This window comes from Taurulus bubalis, assembly GCF_910589615.1.
Source record: "Taurulus bubalis genome assembly, chromosome: 13".
NCBI classification, from domain to species: Eukaryota; Metazoa; Chordata; class Actinopteri; order Perciformes; family Cottidae; genus Taurulus; species Taurulus bubalis.
In genome coordinates this window covers 7,704,594-7,726,480 of record NC_136601.1, presented here as the reverse complement: position 1 = coordinate 7,726,480, position 21,887 = coordinate 7,704,594, and the positions used below count along the sequence as shown (strand labels likewise).

Genomic DNA, 21,887 nt, shown 5'->3' with positions numbered 1-21,887 from the left:
CTGTAAAGGGTAAAGAGACCCCTAATAGCATTACCACGCAGGACGTTAAAGGCCAGGCGCACATCAAAGCTTCACGAAGGGCAAAGGCCTTGTTAAGGAACAGAGCAATCTGGTTAAGATATTTATGACAATTGTTTCAATCCAAAAGGCTGTTTGTCAAGAGGGGATTTTTTTGGAGAGACACTGATAACTTTGGCAGAGACATGGGTCCGCATGCATCGTACACACAAGTATAAGAGTGTATGCACAGATATAGTATTGATTTGCACAATGTATAGTATTTTAATATGTTTTGTTCAATTGAAGCAATTTCACCTCTAAGTCTGCTTCCTTGGCCCTTCAAAGAGTTTTAAAAAGTATGTCATGTTGTGTATTTAATGTGGTTTGGTTCAATTAAATGGCAAAAAAAGGCTGTTTTGTTAAAAAATGCACTAAATAAAAAAATCATATGATATAGAGTCTGTTTTTAATTCATCATATTAGTAAAATTTTGAATACTTTTGGTTTGGTCCACTACTTATAGAGTTATAATGTGTCTCCTAGCACTATGTTCAAATGAGGCCAAAGTGTGAAAAGCAAGTTTGAGATCGTGTATCAGCTCCACTCTCCACTCCCTCAACAGCTGCCACTGAGACCATCTTGACCCCCGGCATCTCCAGTGGAGCTGCTCTGCAGCCAGGAGTCAAACTGTGATTGTGTCGGGCAGCTCCCGTGTGTGAATGTGTGAAACCGTATGAATGTGAAACAGGGGTTACTGTGAAGAGGTGAGCAAGTACAGCTTTCCTCGGATAGATATAGATGAATGAATGTGCTTATATTTTACAATAGCTTAAAATCACAGCTAATAAATTAAAATTGTTCACTGAGGATTTTCAGGGGGGGATTTATTTTCCTGCAGTTCATATCCAGTTTAATTACATGTGCATGTATTCAGTCAGAATAGAGCAGTTGAATACTTCTGTTTTGCTGCATTGGGTTTACACTTTATATTGCATTGGGAACTTGTGTGAAGGGGAAAAACTAGCAATAGTAGTACAGTAATCTCTATAATTTGACTTTGCATGGTATTGAACCGAAACACACACAGATGCAACATTCACACTGGTGAGCCAATGCTTATTATTATTATATTTAACAAAATGCTCACGTCAACAGATTTCCCTTCTCCTTGTTCATTATCAAATCTTAAACTTCAAACCACAGCTTAGAAATGAGTCTTGATCAAATGCATATATTATATTCTGTTTGTAACAGTCAAATAAATATCACGCATGTACATTATGTGAACAGGGAGTCGACAGATTAATGCAGAATCAGTTAAGAAACTCTATTGTGGACACTGACAGAAATTTAAAACGTGCCTTTGAGCGAGTGAGGAGGTCAAAGAGGGCACAAGGATTTAATGAGCGGCCCAAATGGGTGTTCTTCCTCTGAACAGGCCCCTCTCTTCCTGTCTAACTCCCCCACCCCACAACACACACAGGCAGGAAAACACATCATAAGGACAAAGTATGTTGTTATCTCAGATAATGCATTGTCCAGTGACGACTGTCCACTCTAATCATGTTGTATATATTTCTGGGCGCCGAGTAAAGTTCATTTTCACTTCAGATGAGAATATAGGGTGAGTTTTTTAAACCGTCTCCACTAATAGAGAGCGGCTGTAGGGTAGAAAGGGCAATAAGATTTGACCTACAGCATGAATGGATTCCTGAAGGACTTCTTTTAAATTACTCTTTTATTCCTCTAAATCTCTTACATGTAGTATAAAAACCAAAATATGTTGGTTTGAAAGACAAAAAGAAACTGCACTGAAAACAGGCAAACAGTTGGTTGCATTAACACACACACAAACACACATGCAATCCCTTTTCAGTGTTTTTACAAGCCTCATTAGTTAACCACAGATCTGTACCTGAAGTGGTCTTCACGGCCAGGCGGAATGTGGCAGGTTCCTCCATTCGTGCAGGGAAAACTAATACAGGCATTGATGGGTATTTCACAGTTTTGACCCTGGAGGAGAGGACGAGGCAAAAAAAAGAGTTAATAATTGACCATTGGATTTTTTTTCCTTCTAGAGATTATTTCACTATTCAAACAAGGACATTTCTAGAAGTGTTCACTTCACTATATAATAGATATATTAGAGAGTTCAGCCTCTCTGATATTCATCACCGTTTCCACAGACACACAACAAAGTCAGAGCTAATACGCTACATGCTAATGGTGCGGAGATAAAGCACTTCCATACCAGAGACATGGGTTCAATTCCTTGGCAGCCTTTATGGGGAGCTGTTGAGGGACTATAGTTTTATGACTGAAATATGAAAACTTCTGCTAGTTGGATGTAACGTGGGTGGTGGATCTTGAGAACTTCCCAGTGCATTACAGTATATGTCTTCATATTAGTCAGGCAGGTAGGTAATCCTATGCATACATATATATATATATATATATATATATATATATATATATATATATATATATATATATATATATATATATATATATATATATATATATATATATATATACATGTCTGGTTGGCCACACAGTGGCTCTTTAGTTTTTGCCCTTTGAATAAACTACCAATGTTCTGCTTTAGGACCACACTTTATACTATTTGAGTTGTGGTGAAATAATATAGCTTGCAGAGAGACAGAGGGTTGAATTAATGTATGTATGTCAATCTAAAATATAGCAATTTCCCATAACCAACTGCTCAACTTTCCCAATGAACTTTCATTTAATTGAAATGTGTCTTTCTCCCTCTTACACACAATCACAGTATTCAGCCCACACGTGTGTGTGTGTGTGTGTGTGTGTGTGTGTGTGTGTGTGTGTGTGTTCTGTACATGCAAGACGCAGCCTACTGCCCTAATTCATTGCTCTTCTCACCACACACCTATTTTCTAAATAAACAGCTTTCCCTCGGAACTGTATCGCATATCAGTCCTACAAACACACACAAACACACACACACACACACACACACACACACACACACACACACACACACACACACACACACACACACACCACATTGAGCCCTGTGGCTGTAGTTTTAATTTCAAACCACCAAACCTTTGGCCACCAACACGCCCACTTCCTCTGATCAAAGCAGAGAACAGGACGTTTATTCTTGCTTTCCTTCTACATCCATCTTAACTATTTCCTCTTCTCTTCTTTTAAATGTATTGTAGGTATTTCTTCACTCTCTTTCTACCTCTCTCTCTCTTTCTCACTATCCCTCTCTGTCAGATGTTTTCTCTCTCACCATTTAACCCTTTCTAATTTCTCTTTTCTTATAAATCCACCTCTGTCACTCTCTCCTGTAGTTGAAGAGTTTCTCTCACTTCCTCCTCTCTTCCCCCGCTCGTTCTCTCTCTCCCTCTTTTGTTCTCTGCTGCTCTTTCTTTGATTCCGCTTACACATTTTAATTAACGTTGTCCCAGTGGACACAGAGAGGAAATCATACACTCAGACATGAACGTGCACAGGCACGTGCACCCAACAGTGTTTCCTAGTCTGTGACCTTGGCGAGTGATGTTTTAATTAAAAGCGAGACCAAAGCTTTGTCCTCCTGTAACAGCCCAAAGGTTATGAGGCGTGTGTGTACACATGAGACGATAAGTGTATCTTTAAACACACACACACACACACACAGGCTTGAACCCCATGATCTCTACACACACATGCAGACAATCTGGTAGGTAATCCACACACATATGCAGACACTCGCATATATTAAACACACACTCACACTCCTTAAATGCAAATCGCCCCCTCACGAGTAGATTTGCATGTCTTTCCAAACGCAGGAGTCTTGACAATTATTACACCCTTCGTCTTTTGATCAGTCAATACCTTCCAGTGCAGCCAGCTGCAGTCATCATTCCTCTATTGATGAATAGGTAGATACATTATGCATGCATGGCCGAAGCTAAGCCTGATAATTCTGCTAATACTACAGGCTTATGCAGCGTGGATATCCATCCCGAATACCTTTCACTCATGCGGCCAATTCCATGAACTGGTCAGCAAAAGCAACACTTTTTGCTGCCGCCTGGATTTGACAATTCACAAGCTTTAGAATACAGAGGAACCACCAACATAATGGTTATTTGTGTGACAGCGTAGGTATTGGGGGTCAGGAGAAAGAACATGGGACTATGGGATTGATTTGTTCTGTTCCCACATCTGTTAAACTATATCTACACTCTTGATGAGCCAATTTGGAAATGTCTCTAATGTTTCATAGTGGGTGGTAGAGATGTTGAACCTAACAACTAAGACTTACCACAGCAATAAATACATACATACAAGAGACAACATTAATTGAAATGGGATAACAGAGTTAAAAAAAAATGATGAATAGAGAAATTATTGTTTGGTGCTCTGGAATTTCACAGTAATATATTGAATATTTAGTTAACTGCAGTGCTTTTGAGATGAAGAAAGGCTGGCTTCTGTGGAAAACTAAGCACTAAGCACGTCCTCTCCGGTTACCCCCTTCCACGTAAAAGTGTCTCTATCGAGTGTCTCACCTTGAATCCATATGGACAGGTGCAGTGGTAGGATCCCGTCGTATCGGAGACACAGGTGCCATTGTTTTGACAGGGTGCTGCCAGGCAGGGGGCACACTTTGACATCAGGCTGATATCTACTGGACCTGAGACAGAAAACAGAGGCAGATGAGATTAGAAAGAAGAAGGGGGGAGAGGAGGGATGAAGATAAGGAGAGTGTCAAAGGCCGAGAGATACCTATTTAGTTACATTGCGCTAAACGGCTCGGCCACAGACTACATTTAATGGATGGTGTGCTAAGAAAAGGCCTTACATGATAAGACAAGTAAGAGCTTAGGAGAGCAATAAAAGTGATTTGTTTCCTCGAGCAAGAGGAGGGGGAGAGTATTTGATTTAGGGTGATGACGTGAGGTCCCTCTATACCTCCACAAGAGTGTGATCTCAGCACCTGAGTCACAGTCCACTTTGTACTTTCTTATGGAAAAACCTACACCAGCTATTCCTCTTGCATCCCTGAGTTTCGGGTTTATTTGTACATGCAGGACCATTACATTCAAGATGTATTTTCCCTCTGTTTAAAAAAGGTCTACTAATAAATGATCTTTCCCTCTGGCCTGAGAGCAGGGGAGCCCTGGGGCATGTATGTTAGAGGTCTGCTGCTCCTGTAGTCTGTTCTCCTGTAGTCTGACTGAAATACAACTCAGGGGAGGCAGTTTTTTTGAGTCTTCATCGATGAACACAGGACATCCTCTTTTAGAAAATAGCATGGTGTATCACTGACATGGCTGAACCGCACAAGCAAGCTCACACATTATATTTTTCAGAAATTAGAAATATAACAAATATGCTACCATGCTAAAATTCTTAACTGCAGTATTTACAAAAACAGGTTAATCAATGTGGCTTTAAAGCATTCCTCTCCTAATCTTAGCTGATGTGATTCAATATCTCAATAAACTTAACTTGTTTACAGAGAAACAATTTCATCAATGTGCTCAGAAGACGTGGAAAAGCTGCACAGAAGTTCCTGACATAAACACCAGACATTTGATTTATTCCATATTACTGGAGCCAATCCCAGCATGCATTGGGTGAGAATTAGACTGGACCCCGGACAGGTTACTGTACCACACAGCTAACACGCGGAGAGAGAGATAAACACATTCACACCCACTTTGAGATCAATGAGCAGTTAACAGTTTGCGAATTTCATAATCTGCATGATTTTGGGCTAGATATCAAACCATTGGCAGCCCACTTAAAACACTGAAACTCGCCCTGAGACTGGATTAAGGTCCAACTATTGGCCAGAAGACTGCCTGAAGACAAAACCCAGAGCAGTGGAAGGAAAGTAGATCACACAGATTTACTTCCACTGGAACGCTACAAGGTCCAGAATGATATACTTCAACAATCCAAACAAGTAAAAGGGTCAAACTTCTTAAAAGTCAGGACTTTGGTAAGATAATGGAACAACGGTTCAGTTACTGTTGAAAGGTACAACACACAGAAATGATTCACGTTTTTTCCACCTTTCTGTGCACTAATCTGATTAAATCCAGGAATGAATCCAGTGCCAACACAGGTATGCATGGGCCACCAATAGGACATGGTGGGGGTGGTAAAGAGGACACCTTTACCTTTACACTGAAATCTGTTGAGTGGTGTGGTGAGCAGTAGCCTGTCGGCCATATCTGGAGGCCCAGTGCAACGAGCAATGCCTGCAAAAACACACACAAATCAACTTCATATGAGATGCACATGAGAGCAGACAACATGTCATATTTTAAATACAGGTTTTCTAACAGCTTCATGATGGTGATTTTCCGTCTTACCAGGCTCTTTGAAGCCAGCCTTGACCCACTGAGAAAGCCAGCGCAGGTCACAGTTACAGTACAGGGGGTTGGCACCAAGAGCCCTAGACACACACAATTAAAAGTGTAAACCACAGCACCTGCATGAAAGACACTTCTACACACAAACAGAGACACGGGGCGGCTCTTACAGGTGGGAGAGAGAGGTGAGGTGGTTGAAAGCTCCTTCTGGTATGGTTGAAAGGTCGTTACCATGGAGAGTGCTGGAGGAAAGAGAGAGGCGTAAATGAATATTAAACACAAAACCGATCTTGTTACAAATTCAAGTGGTCACTTTTCACCCGCTGCTAACTTAAATTTGTGGTAGATTATTTTTGAATTTATTTATTTATTTTTTAATTTTTTTTAATTTAATTTGAATTTGACCTTTGACTTCAGCTCAGGGTGCTACGAGCTACTAGTTTCTAGTATTAACTGAGTGGGTTTCAAATGGAGAAGCTGCTTTTAAGGCTAGCTCATAGACGACAGCACTCATGGATCTTTTTACGATGAATATCTAAACAGACACACTGCCTTATATCCATCATATCAGAAGTAACCGACAGCCACGCTGGCTGACATCAGCTTTTCACCAAACAAATACACCAACCCTGACTAGCTGCATGCTAAATTATTTAAATTATTCGTGACCCCCAGACACACCATCATCCTCTTCGATAATGGAAAAATAAATACAATATTGATGAAGGAATAAAACAAAATAAACAGAAAGCTTATTTTCAATAAAGCTTGTCCTGGTCTCTGAATGGAAAATAAACTCATATGGTCATCAGGCAGACTATGGCGCCTGTGTGTGTGTGTGTGTGTGTGTGTGTGTGTGTGTGTGTGTGTGTGTGTGTGTGTGTGTGTGTGTGTGTGTGCGTGTGTGTGTGAAACAAATCTTTGTGTCAAAGGGACAAAATGCAGGCTGTGATGTGTATCGGTGTGAGCATGTGCATTTTCTGTTTTGTGCCTTCGGGTTTTTCTGCACGTGTTTGTGCGCGTGGATGTATGTGTGCTACAAACTTTCGTCTCCGAGGGCTCAGACAGAGTGTGTGAGTGTGTCCTTTGTGTCTCGCCATTTGAGTGTGTTGCCTGCTGGATATAAGTTCACATTCCATTAGAGCGAAGGGCTGTAGCAGGGGACAGCTATCAAACCAACACTATTGGAAACGTGTGTGTGTGTGTGTGTGTGTGTGTGACATTCTTTTTTTATGTGCATAATTCAGTGTGTGCATGTTTGGGTCAGTGTGTACTAGAGTGTACCCAACTATACGTGTTTGTGTGCATCACGGTGTGTGTGTGTGTGTGTGTGTGTGTGTGTGTGTGTGTGTGTGCGTGCGTGTGTGGGTGTGCATCTATGTACGGTGGTCTAAAGGCTTGCCCAGAGGGGGTTGTGGGTAATGAGGAAGTGACAGTGATGGCTGCCTGGCAACCAGTTGCTATGCGGGGGCATGGAGGGATCAGTCCCCACGGCAACATCAACTAAAATGAAAGGAAGAAAGGAGGAAAGAAACAAAAAACAAAACAGATAATGACGAAAGTTCTGCAAGGTGAAAGCCTCAGAAGAGATACAGTCGATATACTGAGGAAGGGCCAGGGACAAAGCTGTCCGATGACAATGAATATCTGAACAAACGATGGTGGTCAAAGTTTGGGAAGAAATGTCTATAGAGAATACCAAAAAGTTTAAGTATCTCCGATAATTTTTTCATCTCGATTTAACATATTCGTAAAGATTGTAACATTCCAACAGATCTTTACCTTTTTAATTTTGAGCCAATAATACTACAAACTAGAAAGTTAAGATCATCAGCCTCAACCTTTTGGCACCAAAAACAAACCTGTTAACTAACCACAGCAGGAGCGTTCAGACATTCCCACCATAGTGTGCACTATTCAGTAAAGCAAAAGGGGCAAGTAGCCTCATTGTCTTTGCGATACGAAACATCAGGGGTTATGGACAATGTCTTACTTTTGAGAGCCTAAAAAACAAGCAGGTTGTGGTTAAATAATATATCTGCAAACCTTGTAAACCGCCTTGCATTTTTGGTGATAAAAAAATACATTTTCTGTTCATCAAAAGAGAAATTTCATTCACCTTCATCATATTGGAGTAGAGGTGCAAATCTCAGAGGCGGATAGTAGTGTAAGGATTATTTTTTCTTGTCATTCAGCTAAACTGACATTTTAAGAGATGCTCCATAATCTTAAAGAGCAATTTAACGCTCGCTGAAAATGTTGTTTGTTCTGACCTGGAGGGATTTAAGTTATCACCTTGCCGCAGTGATGTAGAGGTGTACGGTCAACGTACAAATTAAAAGGCTATTTGGCAGTACTTCTGCTGTCGTTCTAGTACTGAAAGTGTGAGCACCAGCTCGTATGTGTGTGAGAGGATGGTCAGACAGAAATATTCACACTGTGCGTGTGCGCGTGCGAGGTTTGCGAGACAGAGGGTGGACAAGCAGATGGATGACTGAGAGAAACAGAGGCTGAAGGTCGATCCATCAAACACAACATTGGGCGGAGAGAGAGAGAGAAAGAGAGAGAGAGAGAGAGAGAGAGTATGAAGATAGAGAGGGAGTATTAAAGAGGAGATGAGAGATTGTCACTTTTATCTTTTTTAGTACCCTAAAACAACAAATGATTGGGTGGCTGTGACTCATTTTGTGACTGGGTCTTAACATGGCACTCGGCCTGGAACCAAGGGAGTGATTAAACTTTGATTTAGCTCAGCACTATAACTTGCAAAGGGGAGTGTTGAATATTGAATCCACTGCAGCACTTGAAGATGAAGCTTGCTACTCACAGCAGGCGAAGTGACTTGAGCCCGTCGAAGGCATGGACCGGGATGCAGCGAATCTGGTTATAACTCAGGATGCTGGAAGACAGAGGACATGAACAAGGTCACAACACACACTTTGTGACTCAGGATGCTGCTTTATCGCAATATTATTTTCTTGTTTGTGCTCATGTTATCTTTGTCCTTTTAGACTACATCCCTGATTGCATAAAAATAATGGAGAGATAAAGAAGAGGGAGGGCAGGAGAGATGACACAGCAGATTTGGTTTTAATGCTGAACCTGTAGCCGCTGTAGGTGAAACAATGGGAAATAAACATGAAGGTCACATTTCAAATGAAGTAGAAGAAGTGGGAAGAGATAAAAAAAAAAAACACTACTGTCAGAGGCAAAGATGAGGCTCCCACACCACAGGAGTTTTTTCCCTCCCACTTTTAAAACTACTAATGAACCACACATTTAGTTTAAGGACAGCATTCTGATCAAGGTCAAAGAAGATATAGTTCCAGGATTCTTTAATTTTTCAAGACTTTGTCATACTATATAAGGATCCTCGTGCTGTCTGATGATTATGCTGAAGACAGCAGTAGCCTAGAACATTGACTCTGAACAGGTTTGACTCTATATTGTTTTTTTAGGAAAATTTGACTTGTGCCTTTAAGAAAATCTAATTTGGAAAAAGAAACACTCTCCTCTACCTCTTCAGCTCTTGGCAATGTGTGCTTGAGCAAGGCATTTAACTCAGCAAGTGTTCCACTGATGCTATCTGTGAGCTAACAGTAGAGGCCTGTGGTTGCACTGGGCAGCTCCCAGGCGTGAATGAGTGCACCTCTATGACATATAAAAACTGGGCGTTGCTGGAAAAGAGCAAATGTACTTTCCCTGGACTCAAAAAAATCCCCTAAATTGATGAAAAATCAATGTTATGAAAAAGAAAAGAAAGAAAAGAAAAGAAAAAAGACCAAGTTAATATAATAAAGACAATTTGTATGTACGACAGAATGGCAGGAAAGTATTGAAGAGAGGGGAATTTGAGAGGCTCTTCAGAAGATTATAATTCAACAGATTCATTGAGTGGGTAGAAGTGAAAGGACAATTTTGAAAGGAGTAAGAAAATAGAAAGGCAATATACCACATGTTAGCAAAGCAATGAAAGAGGACGACGATACAAAATGATATACAAGAGAGGCTTGAAATGAGATGGATGAGATGGAGGTGAGAGAATAAAAAAACAGGCAGAGGAGTGAAGTGATTTTCGGGGTAAAAGGAGGACAGAAGATACAGACAAGAAATGGGAAAGAAGAAAAAGCATGAAAATATGAGGGGAGAGATGATAGGCGATTAATCAAAGTTAAGAGAAGAAAACACTGATTTATCTTGTGGTTTTTAACCTTACACACACACCCATCCCATCAACACATGGGTGGGGATGTGTGTATTCATGACTAGGTGTGTGCGTCGCCATTATAACTCACAGTGTGGCTAGTTGAGTCATGTTGCTGAAGGTGGAGGGGGCCAATATGCTGATGCTGTTGTTGCTCAGGTCTCTGTGCAGATACAAGGATGCAGTGAGTGCACACAGACAAATATCCACACACAGAACATACTGAACAGATGCATTGTGGGTTTCCAAACTGTCCGCACACAGACATGTGTATTCAAGGTTATGTGAGGGGTACATACACCAATGACAGCTGCCTCAGGCCCGACAGCTCCTTGGGCACAGATGCCAGCATATTGCCCTCCAGGTAACTGCAAGGAAAAATGCATAGTTAATGTAGAATGTACAGATAGAGGCATGTGGGGGTAAGAACATGTCGATATATAGCACACAAAGGGTTTGATTTTGCAACTTCTGTCACATTAAAGAGTGCAGGAGAATATTCTCAAGCTCAAGGACATTTACAGACAGTAGGATGTGTATATCACAAAATGAAGCACTATTTGTTCGGCTAAACAATTGTTAGACAAGACCAAAATCTAACTTTATATATATATATATATATATATATATATATATATATATATATATATATATATATATATACGTATATATATATATATATAGGAGGAGGAGCGTGGCACCAATATAACAGTTTAACATTTTAACATGTAGTGTTAAACACATATTCCAACCACTGCGGATATACATCATCCACCTACTGATCCCTCTGTGTTTGTGAGTATGTGTGGGACAAGTTAACGAACATAAATACTCAAACACACGCACACACACACACACACACACACACACACACACACACACACACCTACACACACACACACACACACACACACACACACACACACACACACACACACACACACACACACACATACACACATACACACACACTTTATGATCTGTCTCTGCTCCTCTCTCAGGTCATAAGTAGGTCATGTGGACAGTATGATGGAGTGTCTTCTTCGGCCTGATCAATACCTAATCACTGCTATTGACCTCGCAGAGCAGACCTATTTCACAGCTAGAGGGGTTTCTGTGTGTATGTGTGTGCAATTATTCACCTCCCCTACGACAGATTGTGTTCCAACTTTTTTTCTAAATGTCCTAATCTCGTTTACATTGTTTTACTCTTGTACAATTACTATCATTATAGATATTTCCTATATTGGACTCTGTCTTTATTACATGGATACAAGACAAGTTACACAATGTAGCAGCTGTCCTATAGAGATAAATCAAAAGCCAAATACATAATCAAAACTACTATAAACAAAACATTTTGATTTTCTCTTGTCAGTCATGTACTAAAAGTTTGGAAGGACCATCACAGTTATGGCAACACTTTTGAATGTAACAAGTGGACCTTGGCTTCTTCTCTTTGGTGTCTTTGGTATTATAACATTATAATATTGAAGAAGTCATTTTTTTTAAATATTGTAAGACTTTCTGATGTCTCCTCTAAGCTGTGTTGTAGATAGATTAACATATCTGCAGTGCTTCTTAGATTTAGGACATTAACATCCAAACAAACAGTGTGTGTGTGTGTGTGTGTGTGTGTGTGTGTGTGTGTGTGTGTGTGTGTGTGTGTGTGTGTGTGTGTGTGCATTTGTGTGTGGTTTGTTAGTTCCTGAAGCAGCAGAGGGCAAACTGCAGCATCAATATTGGACTGCAGCACTGTGTGTATGTATGTATGTGTGTGGTTGTGACTTTAGTGGAGAGTAAGCGATGCCCATTTCTGTTTGTGTGGATGTACATGTCTGCAGGTACGCTCATTGGCTCTTGAGTCGGTTTATTTGAACAAAAGTGAAAGTGTGCATCCTTGTGTTTGAGCCTGTGCGTGTCTTCGTGTGAGTGCATGCGTGACTCACAGCTCTGTGGTGTCCTTGGGAATGCCCTTGGGCAGAGAGTGCAGCCCTCTATTGCTGCATCGCACCACGCCGTCTGTGCACGTGCAAACGTCTGGACAACTAGACGAAGGAAGGCAACCATTATCCTCAGCACCTGGAGAGAGAGAGAGAGGGGCACAGAGTGTGATATCAGACAAAGAGAAAGAAGGAGAACGGAGAAGGACAGGCAAATTAAAAAAGGGGACAGAGGTGAGAGAAAAAGAAAAAGAGCAACAGTGGGAGGTAAAAGGAAGGAGGAAATGAGTTTGACCGAGGGACAGGAGGTTGAACAGGTTAGGGCAAACACGAGGGAGAGAATAGGGAGAACAAAGGGAGAGAAACCGAGAGAGACAGAGAGAGAGAGAGAGAGAGAGAGAGAGAGAGAGAGAGAGAGAGAGGGATGCATAGAGATAAAGACTGACCTTTAAGTGTGATACTTGGTCAGATTTAATCAACTCAGCACTTTTAAAGAGTACTTTACAATCCATTTCAAATGACCAGAGGCAGCAAAAATCAGCTACACCGGTGTGATTCAACATCTGGTTCAGGACCTGAGGCAGGTCACAGCAAGGTACTGACCAGATGTTGATGGGTTGGCCTGCAGTAAGTTTGAAAAGTCCCTTGCAGTCATGCTGAGCTTCCTGCATTGTTTGTCATACCAAGATGAGAATGCCCTTAAACAATTGCATGAGATCATATCTATCCAAATAAATAACTTTTTTATTCCAAACCTTTCTATTTAAGATTGGAAACCATGTTAACACCGTTGGTTTTCAGCTTTGAATTGACACCTTGAGTCATGAAAAAACAAAAACAGTTTTTTTCTTTTTCTTCAGTGATTTTGGTAAACTGAACAGTTGGTCTGTTAGAAAGACTGCTCAGGCTGTGCAGCTATGTTTCACACACACACATGCACACAAACATATGGCAGGGACTAAAAACATCTGAGTGATTATAATCGTTTAACACTTAGAGATAAGAAGGATCACAGACTAGAGATTTGTTCTTGGCTAAAAACGCCCTCAATTTACTTGACTGACAGACAAACACACACACACACACACACACACACACACACACACACACACACACACACACACACACACACACACACACACACACACACACAGCTTTAATTTAGAGCTGCAGCATGTAAATACTTGAACTGCGGTCCCAAATGTGAAACAAGCCGAGTTTAAACCATAATGAAGGATAATGACGACTCGACAGTAAGCCAATCATAACACAACTGCAATTTGTGTGCCTGTAGAGAGAAAGAAAGAGGCCAAGTTTATGCTCATCTACTGTCAGTTCATACTTGGCTGTGTGGTTGTGTTGTGCCTGTTTGCCAATATGCTGCCATGGGCTGCAATGATATACACGCATGCGTCTAATGTAGAAGTGTAGGAGTCGGGTTCACATTTAGTTTCGTTAAATAGCTATCTCCCCCTGTCCTATGGCCATTTCCTCCTTCACTTGGAAGTTCTCTAATTGTGCTAATGTCTAAATGTCGAGCAAATGGGTGCCTACGTGCGCGTGTGTGGAGAAGTGTGTGAAAGTGTAAGTGTTTAGCTGCTGAGTCCACAGGGAGGTGAAGCCGTGGGCTGACTCACTCCACAGTTGGCTGATTGAACTAACATCTAAATGTGCGCTAAATATCTTCTCACAAATTCAATTAACTTTACCTTTCCCCCGGCTGCCTCTCTAGAACTAAACAGTCATTTTACTCAACTATAAATAGACTGGACATGGGGAACTTGGTGTGTGTGTGTGTGTGTGTGTGTGTGTGTGTGTGTGTGTGTGTGTGTGTGTGTGTGTGTGTGTGTATCTGTCTGTCTGATTGTCCAGGGCTGATCACACACACACTACTTGACCCATCAGCCTAATATATTTTTTTGCACATTTACGACTGTTTGCTCAAGGATCTCGTGTGGTTCTAGTGACTCACAATTTGTAAAAAATACATTATTGACTGCTTTAAACCATCATCGACTGATTACTCCTCACTCCTCTTAATCGGCTAGTAAGGGCCGCATGTGATCAACACATATTTCAGTAGTGATTCCTGGCTATCAGCTCGGATACAAGCAAGCATCAGCACTCATTTTCGAAGCATCTGTAGATTGAGTCCACTGAAGTAAGGCATGATACAAGATTAATAAATCCCCATTTTGTTATCTTCACAGACATCTCGCCTGTAAAGAAGCCGGAAGGGACAACCGAGTGAGATTCAACTCGTCATTATTTGGGAGGGGACAGGAAGACACACCTGGCAAAGATCTTCACTCTATTGAGTGCACTTTTCTAGTATTATAATAGATTATCATCGAGTGAAGATTAGACATTTAATGTCATTGTAAGGTCCTCAGAAAGACTGAAGAACAAAGGCTTGAGTGCAGTATCAGTCCTTTGAATCTATGTGTCTGCAGTGAGTTTAAAGGTAACTGTGTGTGTGTGTGTGTGTGTGTGTGTGTGTGTGTGTGTGTGTGTGTGTGTGTGTGTGTGTGTGTGTGTGTGTGTGTGTGTGTGTGTGTGTGTGTGTGTGTGTGTGTGTGCAGGCAAGATGCATGAATGAATATTAAGATCTGATAACATCTTACAGTTTCCTTACTTGGGCCAAGCAGGCTAACTACTTTCCAAACTCATTTTCAGTAAATGGTTGCAGCACAGCTACAGGAAATTAGAAAAGTGTAATAAATTCTAAGGAACTCAGGAGCGAGAGAGAGGCTGAACGAGATGGAAAGATAGAAAAAGAGGAGATCGAAAAGAGTTTAAAGCGTAAAGCTATTAAGACAGAAAAAGGGAGGAAAAGAAACAAAGATGTAATCGACATCAGAGCCAGACCACACTTTGTCTGTGGCGTCAAACTTGGCGCCAAAAGGAAGGCCTGAGTTGCAATAGGCAGGCATCGTTGTGGTAACAGCAACGTCACTGTAGAAACCACAAGCTGATGTCATCTACGGCTGCTGTTTGTCAGTAGTTACCGATCACTCTGTCCTCAAGATACCCCGCTGATGATGTGTGTGTGTGTGTGTGTGTGTGTGTGTGTGTGTGTGTGTGTGTATCTGCCGTCTGAAGACAAGGCATGATGGAAGCTTGGGCAATTAGTCTTTTGGAAGGATTGTTTTATGTTTGGCACAAAAAGACAAGAATCAGACTGAAGAATTTCAGTCGAGTCCAGTGCAAACAAAAAGAGTTGACGTACCCGAGGATGTGACAAGATTTAATTCATATAATAGCAAGTTCGCCAGGAGAACAATTCATCGTCCTTTGGGAAATTAGGGCCCTCATTGTAAGTCACTCTGGGAAATGCAGTTGTAATGATATAACTAGTATTCTCTGTGGCATGTCCAGGAATTTCTCTATTTCATTAGAGTCTTACTTTTCTTCTGGCGTTACCAACCTTGATGTCTCACAAAGGACTTGATAAATAATTACATACGCCAAGCATAAAACAACCTTCCTTGATAACATTTACTTCAGTAATTATATCACTTGACTCGTGCGCTTATCTATTCAGGACATGGCTTCTGAGTGACATGTGCTATTTCTTTCAGGTTTCAGGCTGTGGCCTTCCTGGTTTTTCGGACACGCCAGTGTCATTTTTAAAAGCTAGCTGCACATCCTGTGGAGACCAGCCCTATACAGGTTCAAGTGTTGTTCACGACAGAAGCAGAGCGAGAGATTGGCTCACCGTCGCATGTGAAGTCTGGTGTGGCCACATCCTGGATGGGGATCTCCTTCAGGAAGGCGGGCTTCTGACAGCGAGGGTTTCCACTGACCACCCTGGTCTTCTTCAGCCACTGACCCAGCCAGGCCAAATGACAATCACACGCATACGGGTTGGACAGGAGGTTACTATGACAGAGAGAGAGAGAGGGAAATCCTTTTTAACAGGGTCACTCGTATTGGAAGCCTCTTGAACATGGACACAATTGTAGTTATTTTTCATATACTGAAATTAATGAATAATTCTTAATCGAAAAATTATGCACATGGGGAAAAAAAATATTGATGAATACATTCTGAGGAGACAGACAAGACCCAACATAAGATCACAAAAACAACAAAAAGGCAAAAGAGAGTGATCATCACCAACTTATTCTTGAACAATTCCCAATGATAATATTATTAATTATTATACTGTAGCAGTGTGCATCGTATTATACACTGCAAACCACATAGATTGTTTTTTGGAACACTTGAATAATAAAAGACAAAGAGTGAAATGGAGAGACGGGGAACAAAAGAGAGGCAAACAGAAAAGGTCATCAGTTGATTTTATTCATTTTGAAAAGTACAAGAGAGAAGGGGAATGGAAAGGAAAAGGTGGCAGAGTGAGACATTGTGAAAGAGAGAAAGAAAAAAGAAAAGGTTATCTGTACATTTTATCCATTTATGATCACCCCTCATTGCATTTTGTTGCCTTTGTTACGCTGCTCATGTAATATTGATGCTCACTGGGGCCCTCGGAGGCATCAGCAGACATACTAGACGGGGTATGTTTTCTTCACAGCTAACTGCTGCTTTAAATTCAATACAGTTCAGCAATGATTTTTTTATGGGTGGTATAAATGACTGAAACTATAAGAGGAAAACTTAGGTAATACAATTTTCAGCAGTATAACAAATCATCCCTATCTCTTTAATGATGATGGCGTGCCTCCAAATCGTGTCAAGACATGTGCAAGTGCACATCTTGCCTCTCACTGTGTCTGATGAACTAATAAACCTGAATGTTGCTGTTTGTGCTAGAATATTAATGGTTTGCTGCTGCAGATAGGGACGAGTTATTTCCTCATTTCCTTGTAATGAATTGACCTCGCTGCCTGGCATCCAGACCTATGCTAAATCCCTTCCTTCCGTAACAATGTGTTAATCTTTTAATTAAACGGGGAAACTCTATTGGGAAACAATGCTCTACAAATGGAGACTGATATTAGAAATAGAGAGGGAGATGGGGAGAAAGACAGAGGAAAGATAAGGAAATGAACAGAGAAGGTGTGAAGAATGGAAGCTCAAGAAATAAAAACTCCATCTTTTCTTCACACCAAACAGCAGGCGGGTGTTGCATACACAGTCAAGTGTTACTGCAAGGCCAATGAAAAAATGATGCTGGAATAAAGAATGACAGTGAAAAATGACAGGGATGATGAAAATAGAATATCGTTTCATTTTTGTAGTGATAATCACCAACAGCCCCACTGAGGCAACTTGAGTTTATGCACGAATGCATCCACCATCCATCCTCCCTCTACCGTGTCCCCATTTCTCCTCTCTTGTCTCCCACCTTTCCTCCAAAAAGACTCAAGTAGAAACTTGAATCAAAGGTGACAGGTACACAGCAGGACAGAGAGCGAGAACAAAAGGCAGAACAAGAGAAGGAAGCATGGAGGAAAATGAAAGTGAGAGTAGGGAGGATGTGAGGAGGCATTTTTTTTTAGCTCGGTATGTCTGTGCGTTCACGGTTAAAAAAAGATATAAAACTCAACCTGTAATGTTTTATTAAGATGAAAATAATCTATTATTTACAACCGTCACATCTGGGTGGTCAGAAGACTGAAGAAGAAAATAACTTTACTTCATGGAAGTTGTTTCTGTACATCTCTGGACAGGATGAACATCATGCATCATCATCACACAAAAGAAAGCATGGAACCTCTAAACGCACACGCACACACACACACACACACACACACACACACACACACACACACACACACACACACACACACACACACACCTACATATTCACACCAAAAACACAAATAAACCATCCAAAAATGAATATCTTGGTTGCAGCTGGTGTGTTCATCTTGAGAAACAAGCTTGCAGATGCTCTTGTGTGTGTCCATATGTGTGGGCGTGTGTGTGTGTGTGTGTGTGTGTGTGTGTGTGTGTGTGTGTGTGTGTGTGTGTGTGTGTGTGTGTGTGTGTGTGTGATGCTGAGATATATTTAGCTTTGATAACTGTTCTGGGATCCAGACCAATCTAGTCGATAGTGATGGAGAGCATCTGGGAGGAGAACAGCATCCAGAGAGCAACGCGTGTGTAAATGTGTGTGTGTGTGTGTGTGTGTGTGTGTGTGTGTGTGTGTGTGTGTGTGTGTGTACGTGTTGCATGGTAGATAAATCCCACAGCAGAGCTCGACTCTGAGAAGTTGGAGGAAAGACATAAAGGAGGATATAAAGAAAGAAGTAGAGACAAAGGAGGGTTGAGAATCTGCCAGATCTCAAGGTAGACAAAAAGTGATTGCTGCACACATTGCGAGATGGGGAGAATAATAGGATGAATATTGGAAAAAACTACAATAACAACAACAAAAACCCAAAGAAAATAAGCAGCAAGACAGAGAAAGGTTGTCAGATGAGACTCACATAGTAGACAGGGAGTGCAGGGTGGAGAAGGCTCCTGGGGCGATGCTGGAGATCCTGTTGTCGTACAGCGAGAGCAGGCGCACCGAGCTCAGACCCGTGAAAGTGCTGTTGTCAATGCAGCTGATCTGGTTGCTCCGCAGCATTCTGGAAACACAAATATCAACTATATTTAATGAACGAAAAGCTAAAAACATTTAAATTTTACCTTGAAGATCACAGTGAAATCTCCAAAGCACAAACTCCAAAGTCTCATGTTAATATTTCATCGCCCCAGATCTTAAATCAGGTTTGTTAAAAGCTTAAACAATGAACTGATGACTCAAGAGTTTATGATACTCTTTACACTTTACTCTTTCATGTTGATGTTGTTTCAACAGGCGGTTTTAAAGTTTGCTCTGTGTCTAATGAAACAGTTTGTCTTGTAAACAGTTGGCTAAAAAATACAAAATGTACAAACTTTGGTTGGATAACAAGAGACAAAGACGATGTAAGGAACATTGCGAATAAATACACAGACAGAAAGCAGAAGGTAAATTCGAACCAGTCCCCAGACAAACAGAGTCTGCAATATGACATTAGCTTTTGACATGCAGTCATGTGGGACCAGGCTAACTGAGTTAGTTAGCATTAGCGATCTCTGGGACAGGCTAACCTAGTTAGCAAGGCTATTACTGGAGCAGGGAGCCTCTTAACATAATACAGAGACAGCAATGATGCCATTAGAGAGTCATTAGCCGACATATATATATATACATGATAGCATTAGTTAGTCATTACTGAGCATACACAGACAACATTTGCTCATGATTTCGTACACAATCCTGTAACCCCTAATTAGACGCTAGCCTATTTATGGTGGGTGCCCAAATTAGAGGAGCAACAATATGCTGTCATCAGCTTTGATTTCAGGGTGAGTGAGTAAACAATTCTGGTCCTCTCTTTTTAATCATGGAGAAAAAAGTGAATGGAGTTCACCATAAGTCAGATGCTAACATAAGTCATAGTCTGCACGGTGGTTTAAGGCGTCGCGACCAGGACCAATAATAGCCCTCGGACAGTGGGGACAACCTAACTATAAATAGTCAAAAAGGTTTCAGCTGATTTTATAGCTGCTGTGTTTGATCTGTGCATCAAAAGCAATTTGCTTTGTTCTTTGTAGTACATCTAGTCATAGAAGAAAACAGATTTTTACATATTTCAAATTCATTAGCATTAGCGTTCTGCAGAGTGGGAGGAACATGGAGACTTGTGGGGTTACATGTAGCCTGCATAATGGCACGGTATTCACTTTCTTAACAAGCAGACCACTACCCACATAAATACAGTGTTAAACACACGCACATGCACACACACACACAGACACACACACTATAATGTTAACCAGACTTACAGTGTTTTCAGGCCACTGAGGCCTTTGAACATGCGTCCCTGCAGTCCAGTTAGCTTGTTCCCCGTCAGCAGCAGCTCTAAAACTCCCACCGCTCCGTCAAAGGCGCCGTCACGGATGTCCCTCAGCTTGTTGTTGCTGAAGTTTCTGGAGGAAGGACAAATTAGGATGTTCAGATTTGGCTGTTTTTCATTAAAAAAAATTCTGCTTTGATTTAACTACAGTACAGGGAGGATAACCACCTGCAAGATAACCGCATGCAGACACATATTAAGTGTTTGTATGCACACACACGCACACAGACACACATACACACACATATACATAATGTTCTAAGTTTAATTGCAATAATCAATCATGCCCCTTCAACTAATAAATGTTAACTCTTCTCTCCTTCATCTTAATATCCTCTTCTTGTACCAGAGATATAACAGCATAGACTCATCACTCTATACACTACAAAGCACATACACACACACACACACACACACACACACACACACACACACACACACACACACACACACACACCCACACACCCACACACATGTGAAAGAAAATGAGACAAGTGGTCACAGACAACTGGAAATTATTGCTATCTCTCTTCCTTGCACATAATGAGAAAAATGAAAAGAGAGCACTTGGCCACCGAGACAATAACTTGAGATGATAGCTATCACAACTACTGTAGCTTCCATTCATAGTTTTGTGTTTCCTCTTATCAGCTTTATGGAAGATGAGAGGAGAGGAGAGGAGAGGAGAGGAGAGGAGAGGAGAGGAGAAGAGGTAAAGAGTAGGAAGTGGATGGGGAGAGTTAAAAAATTAAATGATTGCAGACAAACTTAGAGTAAAATGAAAAGTAGCATAGCAGATGCAAGGATAAGGGAAAATATGGGTGGAAAGGAGGAGATGAAGAAGAGAGGAAAGGAATTGAGAGAAGGAAAATGGAAATGAGTGTTAGCCAATCTATATCGTCACTGACACTGCTAGATGGTTAGCAATTTCCTTTCCAATAAATCAACCTCTGTGTTTCTCTATCTTGCTCTGACACACACACACACACACACACACACACACACACACACACACACACACACCCCGACACACATACACAAACCGAGAGGAGGTTGTAGATAAGGAGTGACTGTAAATCTGAACCAAAGGCCCATCTTCAATTTCCATTTAATATTCGCTTCCTCCATAGCTTCCACCCACCCGTCCTACTCTCTGTCTCTCTCGTTCCCTTGATTTCTCTTACTTGTCTCCAGCCACTCCTCTTCCTCCTTTCCTCACTCATGTCACTCTAATTTTCACCTCGGGCCACTTTGCATGTATGTTTCCTCACACTCTTATCTTCATCCTTCCCTTCCTCCCTCCTTATTATTGTCTATCGCTTCCATCCTTCTCTCTTTCTCTTCCATTGCCATCCCCTTATCACCATTCCTCCTTCCTTTCCATCCTCTCTCTTCACTTCTACGTCTTCTTGCATCCCTTAACTCTGACCTCCACAAAGTTCCATCTGTTCACATCCATCTGTTCTTATTTTTTCAAACCCTCACCCTTTTAATTGCAATGTGATTCCTTCAGTCC

At 41.2% G+C, this 21,887-nt stretch overlaps 1 protein-coding gene across 1 annotated transcript in view; it reads right to left on the bottom strand.

Moving 5' to 3' along the window:
• slit3 (slit homolog 3) overlaps positions 1-21,887 on the bottom strand; it is a gene marked incomplete at both ends in the record, with an annotated part of 226,119 nt that overhangs the window by 21,210 nt on the left and 183,022 nt on the right. The window contains 12 exons of the mRNA XM_079228276.1: positions 1,916-2,013; positions 4,548-4,672; positions 6,168-6,248; positions 6,363-6,445; positions 6,533-6,604; positions 9,190-9,261; positions 10,658-10,729; positions 10,866-10,934; positions 12,516-12,648; positions 16,228-16,391; positions 18,911-19,054; positions 20,301-20,444. Of these exons, the coding sequence (XP_079084402.1) occupies positions 1,916-2,013; positions 4,548-4,672; positions 6,168-6,248; positions 6,363-6,445; positions 6,533-6,604; positions 9,190-9,261; positions 10,658-10,729; positions 10,866-10,934; positions 12,516-12,648; positions 16,228-16,391; positions 18,911-19,054; positions 20,301-20,444 (1,257 nt within the window). The remainder of the gene's footprint in view (positions 1-1,915; positions 2,014-4,547; positions 4,673-6,167; positions 6,249-6,362; positions 6,446-6,532; positions 6,605-9,189; positions 9,262-10,657; positions 10,730-10,865; positions 10,935-12,515; positions 12,649-16,227; positions 16,392-18,910; positions 19,055-20,300; positions 20,445-21,887) is intronic.